The sequence below is a fragment of the Saccopteryx leptura genome, chromosome 3, assembly GCF_036850995.1.
Source record: "Saccopteryx leptura isolate mSacLep1 chromosome 3, mSacLep1_pri_phased_curated, whole genome shotgun sequence".
In the NCBI taxonomy this organism is placed as follows: Eukaryota; Metazoa; Chordata; class Mammalia; order Chiroptera; family Emballonuridae; genus Saccopteryx; species Saccopteryx leptura.
In genome coordinates this window covers 160,703,468-160,719,774 of record NC_089505.1, presented here as the reverse complement: position 1 = coordinate 160,719,774, position 16,307 = coordinate 160,703,468, and the positions used below count along the sequence as shown (strand labels likewise).

Sequence of the window (16,307 nt, the reverse complement as noted above, 5' to 3'; positions counted from 1 at the left end):
GGCAAATTTTAAGTAGTCCTTCTGAGTTTTCAAAACAATATTGGAAGTTATAAACAAATGACATTTTATAATACATTATCCAGCCATACTTAATCTTACCCAGTTATAGATATGTGCAACCTGGGTTATGGACTGTTTTCATTAAAGTTTCTCTCCTCTACTGAAGTGACATGCACAATAACCTAGTGATTAAAATGATAAATGACTCTATTACACCAACCTCACAGTGATTGGGTGATGGAGATCCTTAGGCTTTGATTTCTTATAAAAACAACGCATTATTATTTAAATCACAAACTTGGCATCAGATTCCTTCCTGTGCTTCTTACAATGCCTCATGTTCAATTCATGGTTTTTTATACAGATTAGTTTAAATACAAAGACCTTTCTCTAGTCAAGATATAAAAGCAATCATTGTCTTATTTGTGTAGGTTATTTCCCTGCTCTATCCCAAGCAGGCACTCAATAAATCTCATCTGAATAATCAAATGGATAAGCTAGATTGTTCCCAGTGACTTTGGGCAATCTCGAAAAATACTGACTGCCATATACTAAGATATTAGGTAAATATTTCTTTATTAAATGATTAATTCCATAAATAAATTCTTTTCACTGAATATAAAATTAAAATCATTTACAAATTATTCCAGTATTACATTTCCCCACCCTCCCCGAAAGCTACATTTTGATAAATAAAAACATTCAGTCTTAAAAACACCTGATTTCTGTTTGCAGTTTTAGAGTGCAGATAGCTGCCTCTCAGACACTCACAGAGTGTCACCTTCAGGAAGGAATGAAATCCCCTCCCATTTACTTCGGTCAAAGGATGAGGGTTTTAACTGTCCAACCAAATCTTATTCTCTTTTACAATTGCAGAAAAAAAGAAAGCCTCAAGAAAAATACCCTTACCAAATAATTTACAAACAGAAAACAGAACGTCATCAATCAACACCACAAGCTCCAAAATGAAGCAGTAACATGTGCTCCAATATTATGAAGCAAAGTATTCTCCAATCGTGGCTGCGTTAGTGTCCATCTACAGCAGCAAATCTGGCAGTTCCGAAACACCTTAATACTACTCAAGAATGAGCAATGCATCCCTTCTACAACGAGTCCCTTCACCCCACCACCCCCACCCACGATTCCGTGATTCTGGCACTCTTCTCCGCCGTTTGTCCACCCTGGTGATGGAGACCCAGGCAATGTCTAGTCCCGAAACTTGTGAATGTCATTGAACAGCCTGTAGAAAGGAAATGCGGCCTCGTTGGCATGCGGGCAGTTGTAGTTGCATTTGCAGGACTGGATCATCATGACATTCTTGGAAAACATCTCCCCATCTTCACAGCGGAAGCGCATCTTCACAGTCCTGGTCTGCTGGGGCGTGCAGCATCGGCCATCCACACAGGAACCGCAGTACTTGGGCCGGTATTTCTTCACACTAGAACAGCCAGCGTAAGTAAACTTCACTGGTTCAGGGGATTTCTTAGTCTTACTGCATTTCTTGCCCTTCTATAAGAAAGATTTAGAGAGAAAAAGTTAGGGGCAGTGGTTCTCTTTCTTGGAAGAAAGGTTCACATCTCACCCATCTGCCCAAGAACAGACCACCTGCCACCACAAACACTTACTTTCAGGCTGCTGTACACCGGCTGTCCGCAAGGCCGCACTTCACAAATCCGGGTTTCTTTCACCAGGCGGCATTCAGGGTTGTCATTGGTAACTCGTGTGGAGATTCCAGTTCCACAGGTCTTCGAGCACTGGGACCATGAAGTTGTTTGAACGATACATTTCTGGCCATGTAAAGAAGGGTTGTATAGGATGCGAGGCTCCATTCCAAAAACTGGAGAGACAAACAGGAGGGAAGATTTCTTAGAGGCTTACTGACAACAAACAGATTCAAGTCCTCATTTCTATAAAGCATCAAATTAGGAGCGTATTTCAGTGCCATGCTTAACAGGCTCAGTCTTAACTTACCAGGGAGCCGCTTCAGGGAGCCACCTTTTCCAAATGCAATTAATTCATTGTTCCTTGTTAACTCCACCTCTGAGGCATCGAATGTGGGCCCCTTGCCCAGGAGGTCGTCCTTGTCCTCCATGGGGTCCTTGGCTCCATCCTCATCACAGACCCACTCCTCACAGCACTGCCCAGTAACTTTGACCAGTCGGGGGTTGGGGCAGCCCAAATTGGGGAGAGAAAGTTCTTGAGGACACAGAGGAATGCAGCCCACGGCACCGTCAATACATGTGCACTGATGTTTACAGTTGGGCTGGAAACTTTCCCCATTCTGGTAGATTCTGGAGTTATATTCACAGGGTCTGCCCTCTGACTGAGCTGCAAAGAGCGGCAAAAGAGAAAGGGAGAAGAGGATTAGGTTGAGATTCTGAACCACGGCCTGCAACTCATACATATTTTCTGCTGTTAAATTCAATTTATGGTAAAGTTCCCTACAATTCCCCAGAGACTCCAGACCAGAACAATAAGTTAGTCAGGAATCACTTTTCCGTATGCGCTTTTCGTTGGGCCCAGACACACTGAATTGCATTCCAGACTGCTGAAATCATGTGCCTTTCTGCCAAGCTACCAACAACAAAGCATCACCATACATGGTCTCAAAATTACTAAACTTCTGGACTACAGGGACTATTATTTTTTTAAAGGGGCCAAACCGCAAGCATCTTACCTCTGCAGATCCCCTTCAGAGCGGTGGAGCTGGCGCCGAAATTGCATTCCAGCCCCTTGGTGTGGTCGCAGGGTTGTGTTTTGCTACAGTCCTCGTTGAGCTGCTTGGCGCAGACCTTACAGCAGCCGCAGCCGTCCCGGACCAGCCCGACTCCCGGGGCGCACTTGGGCGCCTCCAGGGGGCAGTGACAGGCAGTGGGGCAGGTGGCGAGCGCCTGGAGGGGGAGAAGACTCGCGTGAGACTCGGCGCGGTGAGCAGGCAGGGCGCGCGCCCAGGGAAGAGGCCGGGGTCTGTGGTCCCATCCCGCCGGGCCATCCCGGGCTGGGCTGCGTCGGCCAGGAGGCCCTAGACACATCTTGGGGGTGGGAGCGGGTTCAAGAAAAAGGTACCCCGAAACACCCCCGAACTTTTTAACTTTTTAGTTTAGTTTTTTTTTCTGTTGTGGGCAATCTGGGGAAAGGACAAGACAGTGGAAGAGCGGACATGGAAACGGAGGCAAAAGAACTCACCAGGTTGAGCAAGTAGAGGAGGGTGACGGTGACGGCGAGCGCTCTGGCCGTGCGGGAGCTCATTGTGGCGCGCAGGAGTCGTCCAGGCGAGCGCGAAAGCAAGACGCCAACACACCGGTGCGCAGCGTCCGGACGCGGCGCGGCTGGGGCCGGGCGGTGAGTGCGGCGGGCCTGGTGGCAGGGAGGCGAGGGCCGGGGTGGCGAGCAGGCTGCAGACGTCCTTGTATCCAAGTCCTTCCCGAGGAGAAGTGGACGGCGCGGGTACTGCTCCGGGGCGCTCTCGCTCACGGTCTGCTCCAGAGGAGAGAGCCCGCCTTTTATATGGCCGGCGACGGCGCCGCGTGTTGCATGACGTCGGCTCTGTCTGCGCGTTCCAGAATTCTGAAACATCTCTGGAATGCTGGTTGGCGCGGGCTGCTGCCAAGCGCCTCCCCTGGCTCCGTTGCACCTTTCTCCCCACCCCCTGCCCCCCTTAAGTCTGGACCCAAGAAAACAATCTTCCGGTTTTGCACTTTAAATAACGACTTGTATTGGGGAAGGCTCTTTTTGGCAAGATGATGGTGGAGGGGTCGAGGGGGACGAATTCAGAACTTTGCCTGGATTGGGAGGGTGGAAGGACCTGGGAGGGAGGAACAAAAGTCGTTTTGTTTGGTGATGCCGTGTTGACTAGGCAGCCTTGGAAGCCCTCTCCCGGGAAGGCAGCGAGCTGTTTGCTTGTTTACCACGAAGGTGAGAGTCAAGTAATCTATTGAGAGAGACGAAGGGGGAAGAGGGAGTGGATCTCTGAGCCAGAAATATACTTGTGGACTTCTTAGAGGCATGCTCGGATCAAGTCCCAAAGCTTTGGCATGGTGTTTATTAGCCAAGTTAAGTGTATTGCAGATTAATACTCGCAGTGACATTTATGAATGAGAAGGAGGGGTGGATCAACTTTCCCATGTCTGGCAAATTTCCAGGCAGAGGTCTTCCCTCTTCTACCCCCCCCCCCGCCTTTTTTGGTATGTCATACTTGTTTGTTTTTGGAGGTTCCCACTTCAGTTCCAGCCCACTGCCTGGGTTGGAAGTCCGAAAGGAAACGAATGCAGGGAGTTTTTGGGAGGCTGACTTACACTTCCTCACGGATGCGGGAGACTGGGCTGGCGCTTCCAGCCTCCCTCCGCGGGCGGCAGGCGATGCACACTAAGCAGTCAGCCAAGCGGAGGGGGACCACCGAGGAGTGACTGACACTATCAGCTATATATACTGCAAGGCCAAAACATATTCCAGCACCGCTGTGCCCAGTAAGTTTCTGGGGAAAAAAGCAGACTCCTTAAAACTGAAAGTTTTGTGGGATTTTCAATTTCTTGAGAGCACTTAGAAACCTTGCATGTTAAGTGAATTGCAATGTCTTTCTCTCCAAGTACAGAGAATGTAGAAATTTAGACTATAATACTCTTATAAAAATGTTAGCAGATTTCAAGATCCTGTTCTACCTGCAACAACACATTCAGCAACACACACACCCCACACACAAAGTAATTTACTTTAACAGTATCACTATTGTTAGTGTGATTGATAAACTTTACCTCAAAGTTTCTAAAATATCTTATTGTATAATTTTAATAAAAACACAAGTAGTGATGTCAGTCTCCCTTTTATGTGTAGTTTAGAAGGACTGCCTGCCTCTTTTGCTCTTTTGGGTTTTTTTAGTATTTAGGGCTGTCTGTCTTCATAATTTAACAGTCTTGCTTAAAAAAACCTTACAGTGCTGACTTTTTTGTGACATAAGCACATGCAAAGCTATTGCAATAAAAACATTCTCCAATGAAGAGAATCAGCAGGTAGGAGTTAAGTTTCATTCATTCTGAAGTGCTCTCTTATAAGTCTAAGAGGCTTTTGCTAGAGGAAGTGGGATCTCAAAGGCTTTGTTGGAGGGGTTTGTCTTTTTCAGACAATAGATTGCCAAGTGTTATGCAAATAAAGCCAGAAAAGTTTGGGCCTTACATTGTACCTGATCAATCCATCAATTATTATTAAGAAAAAAGGTTTTTCCAGTATTAGAATTTTATTATTGCTTCCTTTTTAATGAAGTGACTGGGACAAAGTGAGTAGGGCAGCACAGGGTGGAGGAGGTGGTGGAAAGAGAATGGATGGAGAGGAGTGTTCCTGGCTTCTGTTGTGGTGTCTTTTCTATTTGACTTCATGGTTGTAAGTATTTCCAGATGGTGAATCAGACACCAGACGTAACAATATTTCCATATTTGGGTATAGCAGTAGCCTGCGTTTTTAACATTTTTCTGCCTGTTATCCAACCACAAAGCATTCTTGACAGCTTCAAATGTTAAATATAGACTTAACTTCTGTTCCCAGAGCAGGAAATTCTTTGGAATTCCTTGTTTTTCACCCAACCTGTCTTTTATGATTTAAAATAAAATTACAGTGGATGATCCAACTGGCCTGTGTATATACCTTGTTCTTTTATTGAAGTTGGGGGTGGCAGGTCAGGCACAGAGATGCAGTTTGCTGCATAGCCATTCAAATACACACCATTCCAAGGATTCCTTTAAAAATCAGATTAAAGTTTTCTTACAACGGTGTGTGGGTTTGTTTCTGGGCTTTAGCTAGGGAATCTTGGAGGATGATTTTGAATCAGAGGAGAAACAGAACCTTAGGGTCAGCTGCCCATGTAAAGCAGAGCTTGTGTTATGGGAGGGGGTTTGGGGAGCTGTAGCAAATAAGGCCAGGAGGTGGGGGAGCCGAGAGACCAGAGTAACCCATGTGCGAAGACTTTCTCTACACAATGTCCTGTGCGCTTGCTAGTCAACTACGGCATCAGGCGAGAGGAACAGCAGCGCCTCTGCCCTGCTCAAGAACCGTCCAGAAACCCCAGACGTCCTGTCGCCTTCTCGCCTCTTCTGCAGATCAGTTGGCATTGACAGAGTCGAGGGGAAGTGTGCAAACGTTTATGGGTAGGTGTTGCTTCTGTGCTAATTATGCATGGCTCTTTTGCTCTCTTTCCTCCCTCCTTCCCTATACGGGTGCCCCACGAAGGAATAACAGGCCGCCTTGTTTCCTTGGGCTAGAAGGCACAGAGAAGGGGCTGCTTGTCTTCTGCAGCGCCTAGCCCTGGGCTGAGCGCTGGGGACGTCTCACGCGCTACTGCCAGGGAATTTTAGGTCACCTAAAGAAGGGTTCACTGTCTGGCGGTAACTGAAAATAATAATCACCTTAAACCTGGTGACTCTGGTTTCCTACCCCTCGACCAGTGGTTTTCATACTTAAGCATCGAGGGCTGGTTAAAGAAAGATTACTGGGCCCCAACCCAGAATTTCTTGTTAGTTACATTTCTAACAAGTCCCTAGGTGATGTTGAGGCTGCTAGTGCGGAGATCACACCCTGAGAGCCACTTGCATTGGACGACAGGAGTGCCTGTGATGGCTGTGTGCGCGCGTGTGTCTTCATAGTTAGGTTCTCGCCTGCATGCCTAGTCTCACAACGCCACTTTTATATTGCCTTCATGAACAGAAAAAATTTATGGTGACTGCAAAAGGCCATCTTTAAGGTGGAGCCCCAGGACATCCTTTTTCTCTCCACCTTCTCCAGCCCCTCACCCCCACCCGGTGGAGCGATCTCTGAGGGAGCTAAAAGAAGCGGCGAGGGCTGCGGGAATGCGGTGGCAGACGCGCGGGGAGGGGCCCCGGGGCCGGAGCATCGGGCGCTCCCGGCCGCCTGCTGCTCGCCGCCCCCTGCCGGCTGCCTGGCCCGCTCCCGAAGTCGCTGCGGCTGCCTGGACTCGAGGTTTCCGGCGGTGCAGGACGTTTCCAGCCGCAGCCCATATTTGGCGAAAGTCTTTCAAGACTTCGTCATCCAGCTCCGGGGGGCGGCGGCGGCAGTGGCAGTGGCGTTCCTAACAGCGCGCCCGACAACCGCGGGGCTGCTGAGTTGCTGAAGAGTACCTGTTCCCAGGCCTCGGGGCCCCTGGCGGTGTGGCAAGCCAGCATTCAGGTCCCGGGAAGACCCGGGCGCTCAGCCCCAGCCGCCCCCGCGAGGGCCGGACCGCCCCGCGCTGCGTGGGAGGCTGGCGCGGAGAGCGCCGGGGTCAGATTGTGTCACTTTTCCCGTCCACCCCACTGTTGAGTCGTCCTCCCAGCAGGACAGCGAGTAGCCGCAGCGCTGTGCCAGACTTCGAGGGTCTGCCCAGGCCAGGCGCAGGGGTATGCGTATGTGTGTCACAGGGGATTTGCTCAGATTTGGAGCCCACCAGAGAGCAGGGACGTGGAATTGACTCTGGGGAGAAGTCACAAAGGGCCTGGTGCCATTATCCCTAGAGGAGAGAGATGCTGGAGATGGCTCCTGGTTTCTCTTGCCCTCCCCATCCCCTTTCTCTCTTCCTTATCAGTAAATTCCATTGGACCAGGGTGGGGGAACGCTGGACAGGAAGCCCTGGCACTGCCGTGCCTTTGGTAAGCTGCTCATCCTCTCTAGACCTCAGGTAGTAAATCTGGAGCAGTTCCTTTCAGGGCCATATCTCATGGCATCTTCTAATAATGACAGAAGCAAACACTTATGTAGGTCTCACTCTATGTCAGACACTGTTTTGAATGCCTACTTTATATTGACTTAATTCTCCAATTCCCCATAGAGACAGATGCTCCTGACAATCAATATATTTTTCTACCTAAATGAAGAAATTCAGTTAAGTGACAAGACCAAAGGCACTCACCTAGGTAGCAGAACTAACTGGACCAAGGCATCTCGGTTTCAATGGGCCCTGCACTTAACCACTGTGCATACTGCCTACTCCCCATCTCTTACTTCAGACAGCCAGGCCGGTCTCCTCTACTGGAACTTTTAACGCTATCACAACTACCCAGATATTCTAGGATAAGTGTATCAGATAGAAAAATAGTTGATAAGTGAAGTTGTGCTAACCTACGATAATTGTCTTTTGGAGGAGAGAGGAAGGTGTGTTCTATTTTAACAGACAAGGTCTTAATCCAAATAAGTTTACAAAGTGGACTTTTTGACACCTGGGCAAGCTGATAGAGAAGATATCTGGGATTTTTAGGGTCCTTTTGACACTGCACAAGCTACATTGATCAGGCAGTCCCTAATTCTGGAGTAAGGCTTGGCCTGTTGAGAACTATGTTTTTCACTGAGATAAGGTTTTTGATGTAACTTGATGGTCATCATCAGTATGAATGTGCCTCATGAGCTGAATATGCTTTGAATCTGTTTTTCCAACTATGTGTTATGAGTACAGTTACCTGTGTATCTGAAGACACATTGTTTTCCTCTCTGAAGCCCAGATTTACCGAGTTCACCATGTGTCACTGTGCTGTAGTAAGCACCGGTGACATAAAAAAGAGAACTTTAACATTGACCTTCCCCTTGAGGACTCAACATTCTGTTGCTAAAGTGGGTGCAGTGTGCTGTGTGTTCACTTCTCTGCCTGGTGAATGAGGATGGAACTCATCTGAGTTTGAAAGAATGAGCGAGAATCTGATACAGGGAAGGACAGTTGAGACAGGGGGAACAGAGCCTCAACCATGCATGATGAGGGTGGCTGGACCACAGGATTACTCGTAGGAACTAGCAAGAGAAATCACCGGGACCTTCTGCAAATAGCTTTGCCTGTCATGCAATTGGGACTCTTCCTATAGGCAGTGGTGAGCCACGTGAGGTTTTGCCTTGGTTTCCTTATATATAAGATAATGAGGTTACCCCAGCTCAAGGGACATGCACTGAAGGGCTCACAGGGATCAGCCAGGTAACAAAATACCATTTCAAGAATTAGTGCCAACTAACACTTGACCTCAGCTTTAGGGGCCATGGAGACAGTGGGGACCAATGATGGGGAGCTGAGTGGTTCGTAGGTGAAAACGTAGGTCCAGTGTATGCTTATTTTCTCATTTTTAAGAAATACCTGAGATCTGTATTTTTATGTGAAGTCTTTAAAAACAAAGTTAAAATGCCATCGAAGTTAATCGTAGGAAAACCAAAGAAGGCAGGCTGCCAGTTGTGATCTCCACACAGAACGTCTCCAAGAGCTGTCCTGCTCCAGCACTCTCTTACTCTGAGCCACTTGTGAAATATCTGTCACTAGCTGCCTGGGCTTCGTTTAATTGTCAGGTTTAATTTAATTGACTAGACTTTCATTTCTTTTAGAACCAGGGCTACCACTTGTCTCAGTTGTAGGGAGTTTATACTTTGTCAACAAAATTGGAATGTGTCTTTCCCTATTTTACACCGTACTCACTCCCGAAACACTTCAGTCTCCCTCTTTCTTTTCTCCCTGAATTTACATTGTAAGCAGCTAGCATTGCCTTGGCAGCATGATAGGAAACACTTGTTTTTTAGGGCATTCGTATCCAGTAGGAACAACATCTGTTTATTTCCTCTACCTGGCATCTGTCCACAGGAAGCCAGGCATTTCTAACCCCCTTACCTTAAGAACTTCTTGTTTTGTGATAACGCATAAACATTTCATTGGAATGGACCGGAAGGCACCTCTCCCACTCCACCCTGCAATCCATCTTCTAGACATGATTGAGCAATATGAAACATTAATTATAAGTCACTATCAAATGGGTTGCCATGAAACTCAAGGAATTAAGAATTAACCTCTACCACTTGTATTTTATTTCCAAGGATACCTATCTCTTCATTGCCCACTTAAAACCACACAAACCATGTTCAGCATTTAGAGAGGATTGGATTTGGGCGCAGTACATGAGCACTCAGATTCTGAAGAGAGATTGAAGCCAATTATTCATGCCAACTTTTTCAGGTTTGAGGATAAGTATAAAAGAGAATTCTGGCACTTGGGCTGATTATGTGAAATAAGACATAAGACATGTTTAATGCTTACCAGAATGCTCGACACATAGTAAGTGCTTAATAAATTATAATTATCTTACTGCTAAGCACCATCATTACCGTCACTTTTAGTGCAGTTAGCCTAGAATTAGCTAGCCTTATTCTCTAGAGAATATTCTATATTCTTTAAACTAGATGATCTCTAGTTATAAAGTCATTTGACAAATGGCATATAGATGATGTGATTTAAAAGATCCATCTAGACCAGCTTTCTGGCTTGCACTGAGGCCCCAGTGACCCTCTCAGAAAGGACTGAAATGGCCTTGCTTGTCACAAAATTGCAACTTTGCCTCTAGGCATTGGTGAGCCATGCGGTTTTGTCTTGGTTTTCACATCTAACAGATAATGAGGTTGTCCCAGTTCAGGGGTCATGCACTCAAGTGCCCCAGGGATTGGACAGGGACAACATGCCATGCCTAGGGATCAATGCCAGCTGACATTTGGCCTCAGCACTGGGGAGCCAAGGGAATAGTTATATCTATGGGGCCTGGGTTTTGCCTACAAAAACTGGGCAGTTAGTATATATAGATGAATTAGTGATCTCATCTAATGTTTCTAAACAAACTTATAGGATAAATATTTTATTTTCATTTGAATAATGAGAAAACTGAGGCTGAGCTGGAATCAGTAACAGGTGCAAGAACACAGAGCTATTAGGCAGAGCATTGTCTGTCTCCAAAAGCTATTCTTTTGAAAGAGAACCGGTATTTGATCTTGAAATGTCCTTTAAGTTTAGAAACTTGCCCTCAACTTCTTCACTTTCCCTTAGCCACTGACTATGGATGTCACTTAAGTATCTTTTCTAATGTGTCTCGAGCTTATTTGTGTGTTCAGTAGTTACGCACCCCAGTTTCTTCGTGAGATTCTGAGAATGAATGAGTTAAACAATAAAAGAGGGTTTTTTTCTCAGAGACTCTTGCCTGAGCTTGTTCCTATTTCCTCTGAAGAGAAAGAGATGTGTCAGAGAGGAGGAACTCAGAGATTGAGAGATACTTCTACTACAACTTAGTCATCCCCATTGGTTTTGTTATCTAAGACAGATGGAGCTGCCACCTCCCACTGCCTGTGGTCACCCTCACACAGAGTTACTGAGCACAAAGCCTTCCAGGCACTCGGAGGATACCCTATGTTGTACATTAAGGAAGGTGCCCCCAGCCTTGGATGGGGGAGGGTGCCCTAGGTTATGGTGCTAACTAAAAGCATAGCACAATATGAGGTTAGACCTAGGCATTTCTTTGAAATCTTTTATCCTTCTTCTTTGTTTTAGCTTTCAAGAAAAAGCAAGCTGTTTTTTGTTTATTTGTTTGTTTGTTTGTTTTAGGTGAGAGGAGGGGAGATAGTTAGGAAGACTCCTACATGTGCCCCGAACATGCTCCTGTCTTGAATAAACCAAGCTATCCTCAGCGCCTGGGGCTGACACACTCAGACCAATCAAGCCACTGGCTGCAGGAGGGGAAAAGGGAGAGAAGGAGGAGCAGGAAGGGGGAGAAGCAATGGTTGCTTCTCCTGTGTGCCTTGACCAGGAATCGAATCCAGGATGTCCGTACACTGAGTTGATATTCTATCCACTGGCCAGGGCAAAAACAAGCTATTTTTGAACAGTCAATTCTTTATTTTGTAGTTGTCTCAAACTTTTTAAAAATTGAGTTATAATTGATATGTAATATTAATTTTAGGTATATATATTATGTATGTATATATAATGTACATACCATATTTCCCTATGTATAAGACGCAGCTTTTTCTGAAAAATTTGGGGTCTAAAAACTGGTTGCGTCTTATACAATGGTTGTAGTTTTTTTACTTGCATTTCCCGCTTTTTTGTGCTTATTTTTGTGTTCATTGTTGAAGACAGTGATTCATCATCAGACACAGATGGGACAAGCTAATAGATGGGAGTTTTGGCAGTGATGGGGAGTTGTATGAATTTTATGATGAATAAAACTTGAGTTCAATAACTTTATGTAATACTTTTTTTTTTCTCAAATTTTGGGACCCAAAATTAAGGTGCGTCTTATACATGGGATTGTCTTATACATTGGAAATATGATATATGATGTACACAATATATATGTATATATTTTTAATTGATCACCACAGTAAGTTTATTTAACTTTTATTTAAGTTTATTTAACATCACCGCACATAGTTACAATATTTTCTTGTCACGAGAACTTTTAAGATCTACTCTCTTAGTGAATCTTAAAGATCTCATACAGTATTATTAAGTATAGGCACCGTACTGTACATTATATCCCCAGGACTTGTTATTTTATAACTGGAAGTTTGAATGAAAATTTTGATCACTTAAGTAGTCAGTTCTTAAAAGGCAAAGACAATAGGTGGTCAGAGCTGGAATTTTTGTAAGTTCTGGGAAATGCTGCTGAGGGGATTATAAAGTGTAGTTCACGTATTAAAGGATTGCAGATCCTGAAGACAGATGGTTCAGTTCAATTCTATAAATACAACATGTGTGACAGCCTTCACGTTAGGTGGCAACACAAAGAGGAATAATATCTAGACTTTGTTGACAAGATTCTTGCAGCCTAAAGGAGATGCAAATGCTTAACCAGGTCATACAGCACAGTGATTGATGTTCCATGTGCAGTGCCACTAAATTGCTTTGAGGATACAGCCAAGGGATGTCCAACTTTGGGTCGCACCCTTTAGAGATGTGAAGTCTTGTTTGATTTGTATATCTTGATCAATGTGCTGCGGGGGGGGGGGGGTGCCAGGCAAAGGTATTTCCTAATATACAACGTTTCCCTTGGAAGTTGGCAATTGCAGAGAACATGTGCATTTTTGGGACACAGTAGAGAACACCTAAAAATGAGGACCTTAGTGTGAGCCTTTTGAAATGTACAAGTACAGCTTGACTAGTGGTGGCACAGTGGATAGAGCATCGACTTGGGATGCTGAGGTCCCAGGTTCAAAACCCCAAGGTCGCCGACTTGAGTGCAGACTCACCAGCTTGAGCATGGGGTCTCAGCTTGAGCGTGGAATCATCAAAATGATCCAGTGGTCGCTGGCTTGAGCCCAAGGTCGCTGGCTTGAGCAAGTGGTGTCTCGCTTGGCTGGAGACCCTGGTCAAGGCACATATGAGAAGCAATCAATGAACAACTAAAGTGGTTCAACATTATGTTTTTCATCTCTCTCCTTTCCTGTATGTCTGTCTCTCTCTCTCTCTCTCTCAAAAAATAAAATAAATTGGATGAGCACAGACAGGACCAACTCTTTGGGGGTTGTGGAAATTCTTAATCACTATAGCTCTTTCTTTCTGAGGGGGGAGGGCAGGGAACTGATATTTATAGGGCACCTGTCATGAGTCAGATGCCTTAAAGGTTATCTCACTTCATGTTCAAAAGAATCCTCTAAGATGAACATTTTAATATCTTTTTAAGCTTAAGAAATAGGGGTGCAGAGAAGTTAAGCCATTTGCTCAAGATCAGACAGAATGTGACCAAATGAGGATTCTAACCCAGGACTGACTCTAAAGCTGGTGCCCTCTGTATATTTCTACTACATTGTCCTGACTCCCTGAGTTTCCACTCCCTTTGTAAGTGTTTGTTCTTTTTCTATTTTCTTTCATTGTTACCACCTTGCCTTTATAGGGCTAGCCCTACAGCTTTTCCATAGCACTTTCAGATCCATTGATGTCGAATTCAGTCTTTGAGCCACTGGTGAGTCTAGCTTCTAAAAGGAGGTGCAAATTAAACTGAATGGTATCATTAGCATCATGTTGACAACATCTTCATCATCATTATAATCAGAGGATAGTCATGGTGATAATAAGCCTGCACTTCCATTTGCTTCTGTACTAGGTAGGCCCTGTGTAGAATGATTTAAATATATGTGATTCCTGTGTTCTCGGAACAAGTGACAGGTTCCAGAGAGTGTGGAATTAGAAATAATGAAGGCAGTACAATTGGGAGATTTTGTGGTTAAAAGAGATGGGAAGTGCCATGGCTGCCTAGGACCGCACTAGAGTACGGTGGTGTAACCTGTGTGAGGAAAGGCAGGAGGGATGAAATGAGAAGAACATAGTGAATTTTGACACTTCCAAAGATTCTTTTTCTGTTACCAGAACTAATCCAGATTCCATTCACTATCCTTTTCTCTGAGCTTTCTGCACTTTCTAGGTCATTGCTATTTTGAATGTAGAAGCCTTTAGTCTCAGTCCACAAAAGTAACTAGAAAGGGCCTACTTTCATAGCTGGGATAGTCTGCAAACACTATTTTCAAGGGCTTACAACACTCAAAACTCAGGCCAGGGAAGGAGGTAGAGGATGAGGGTGGGGTGGGAGCAAACTCAGAGAAGACCTCTGAAGTGACATAAAGTGAGAATTGAAACAATTTCCACTTGACGTCACCTGTCCACTTAATAGTCATTAATGATCTAGAACCAAATGCAGTTAATTTAGCTCCATGTTAGAAAATGTGTAATGTGATCCACATCTTAGGGCCAGGACATCCAGGTGTGATTCTTTGTAAATGCCTCTCTCAAAATGGGACGCAATTTGGTATCAGTGCATAGGAACTAAGAAAGGTGCCAAAAGACTATACTTTCAGGGATCATTTCTATAGTTTGTAACTAGAAAGGTACCAAACTGAGTCATCTCTTTCTGCTTTCTTCCAGAACACCATGGGAAAAGAATGGGCACACTGGTTTAGATAAAACTCAGTCCCACCCTCACTGAAGACTAGAAACAAATCTATTTTTAAAATATTTTAAAAAATATAATTGAACTCAGAAAATATACAGTAAGCCTCTGTTTTTTTGTTTGTTTGTTTCATCTTGGATCTGAAGCCTCGTTTTGTTTTACTCTAAGTCTCCAGGCTCACATTGGGTGTTGCATAAAACCTTTTAGATTTCAAGGGGGTTCATGATTGCCTTTAAAAGCACATTTATTAAGTGACTGCACCATGTTAGGGTTTGGAGCTACAAAGATAACGACAATATGGTCCCCAACTTTGAGGCACAGTCAAGAAGGGTGAGAGCATGTGCAAATAGTGTGTGTAAATACTGTGAAATAAGACCCTTCATAAAGGTACAGTGTGAAGAAACTGCTTCAGGGTCCCTGACTGAACGTGGATGGCCCCACCCTAAGGCTGAGGTCTTACTGCCCTGGACAGTGCTGTGGTTGGGGCTGCCAGCTTGCCTTCTGTAAGGCTTGGAAGAATAAACTGTTTTTCTCTGCTCGGATTTAATGACTATGCCTAGTACATAGTATCAGCCTAATTCTTGAGGACTCTCTAACAACCTTTCATTAATGAGGGGTTGGATATTTTTGTTTTGATTGTGTTTCTACCTCCTTTTGGTAAACAGTCCAGGCTTCCTGATGTTTATAGTATTTTGGGTCAACTTATATCTCTTCTTTAAAAATTTTTTTATTTATTTATTGATTTTAGAGAGAGAAACGGGGTGAGGGAGGAGCAAGAAGCATCAACTCATAGTTGCTTCTTGTATGTGCCTTGACTGGACAAGCCTAGGGTTTCAAAACAGCGACCTCAGCGTTCCAGCTTGATGCTTTATCCACTGCGTCACCACAGGTCGGGCCCAGTCCTTGGAAGCCTTTTTTCTGGCGATGAGCCTCAGTGGAAGTGCACAAGAAGGGAGAGCATATTGGCTAGAATGACTGTACTCCCGGGTTCCATTACATTTGGTGGCGTTTTCAGGTATTGTTTGATTCCACCTTATCTGTAATGTGCCATCTGGCTTTATTTCCTTTCTTCTGTTTACTTTGAACCTAGTTTTCTCGTATTTGTCTAGCTTCTTAACATGGAAGCTGAGGTCACTGATTTAAAATCTTTGGTCTTTTTGTTATAAACATTTAGATTTCCCTCTAATCTTGCTTCAGATGCATCCCACAAATTTTGATAAATTATGCTTTTATTTTTATTTGGTCAAAAGGTTTTCTAATTTCTTTTTGAATCTTGAGTTATTTAGAAGTGTGTTATTTAGTATTCAAATATTTGAATATTTCCCAAGTATCGTTCTGTTATTTATATCTAGTTTAATTTCATTGTGATCAGAAAATAAACTATGATGACTTGAATTTTTAAAAATTTATTAAGATTTGTTTTATGGTCCAGAATATGGACTGTCTTGAAAAGAATGTCTATGCTGTTGTAGTTGAAGTGTTCTATAAATGTCACTTAGGTTAACTTGTATGATAGCGTTGCTCAAATGTTCTATACACTTTGGTTTTTTTTCATCTACCTACTCTTTGGAAATTAAGAAAGAAGTATTGAAATATCCTACA

General features: G+C 44.4%; 1 protein-coding gene and 1 pseudogene across 1 annotated transcript; one reads left to right on the top strand and one right to left on the bottom strand.

Moving 5' to 3' along the window:
- Positions 1-234: 234 nt before the first annotated feature.
- On the bottom strand, positions 235-3,473 carry CCN1 (cellular communication network factor 1). The gene is made up of 5 exons (XM_066376697.1): positions 3,187-3,473; positions 2,678-2,891; positions 1,972-2,328; positions 1,626-1,837; positions 235-1,509 (listed from the first exon to the last, which is right to left on the bottom strand). The coding sequence occupies exons 1-5, from the start codon at positions 3,247-3,249 to the stop codon at positions 1,207-1,209; spliced, it is 1,149 nt and encodes a 382-aa protein (XP_066232794.1). The 5' UTR covers positions 3,250-3,473; the 3' UTR covers positions 235-1,206.
- Positions 3,474-14,597: 11,124 nt separating this feature from the next.
- On the top strand, positions 14,598-14,681 carry LOC136401810 (small nucleolar RNA U3; annotated as a pseudogene).
- The last annotated feature ends 1,626 nt before the right edge of the window (positions 14,682-16,307 follow it).

Excerpts from the sequence above, each read along its gene's own strand:
- CCN1 (XM_066376697.1), bottom strand. The coding sequence starts at position 3,249 with ATGAGCTCCCGCACGGCCAGAGCGCTCGCCGTCACCGTCACCCTCCTC. Across the intron at positions 2,329-2,677 it reads TCTGAAGGGGATCTGCAGAG|CTCAGTCAGAGGGCAGACCC; the intron begins GTAAGATGCTTG and ends CGCTCTTTGCAG. Across the intron at positions 1,838-1,971 it reads CTCCCTGAAGCGGCTCCCTG|TTTTTGGAATGGAGCCTCGC; the intron begins GTAAGTTAAGAC and ends TTGTCTCTCCAG.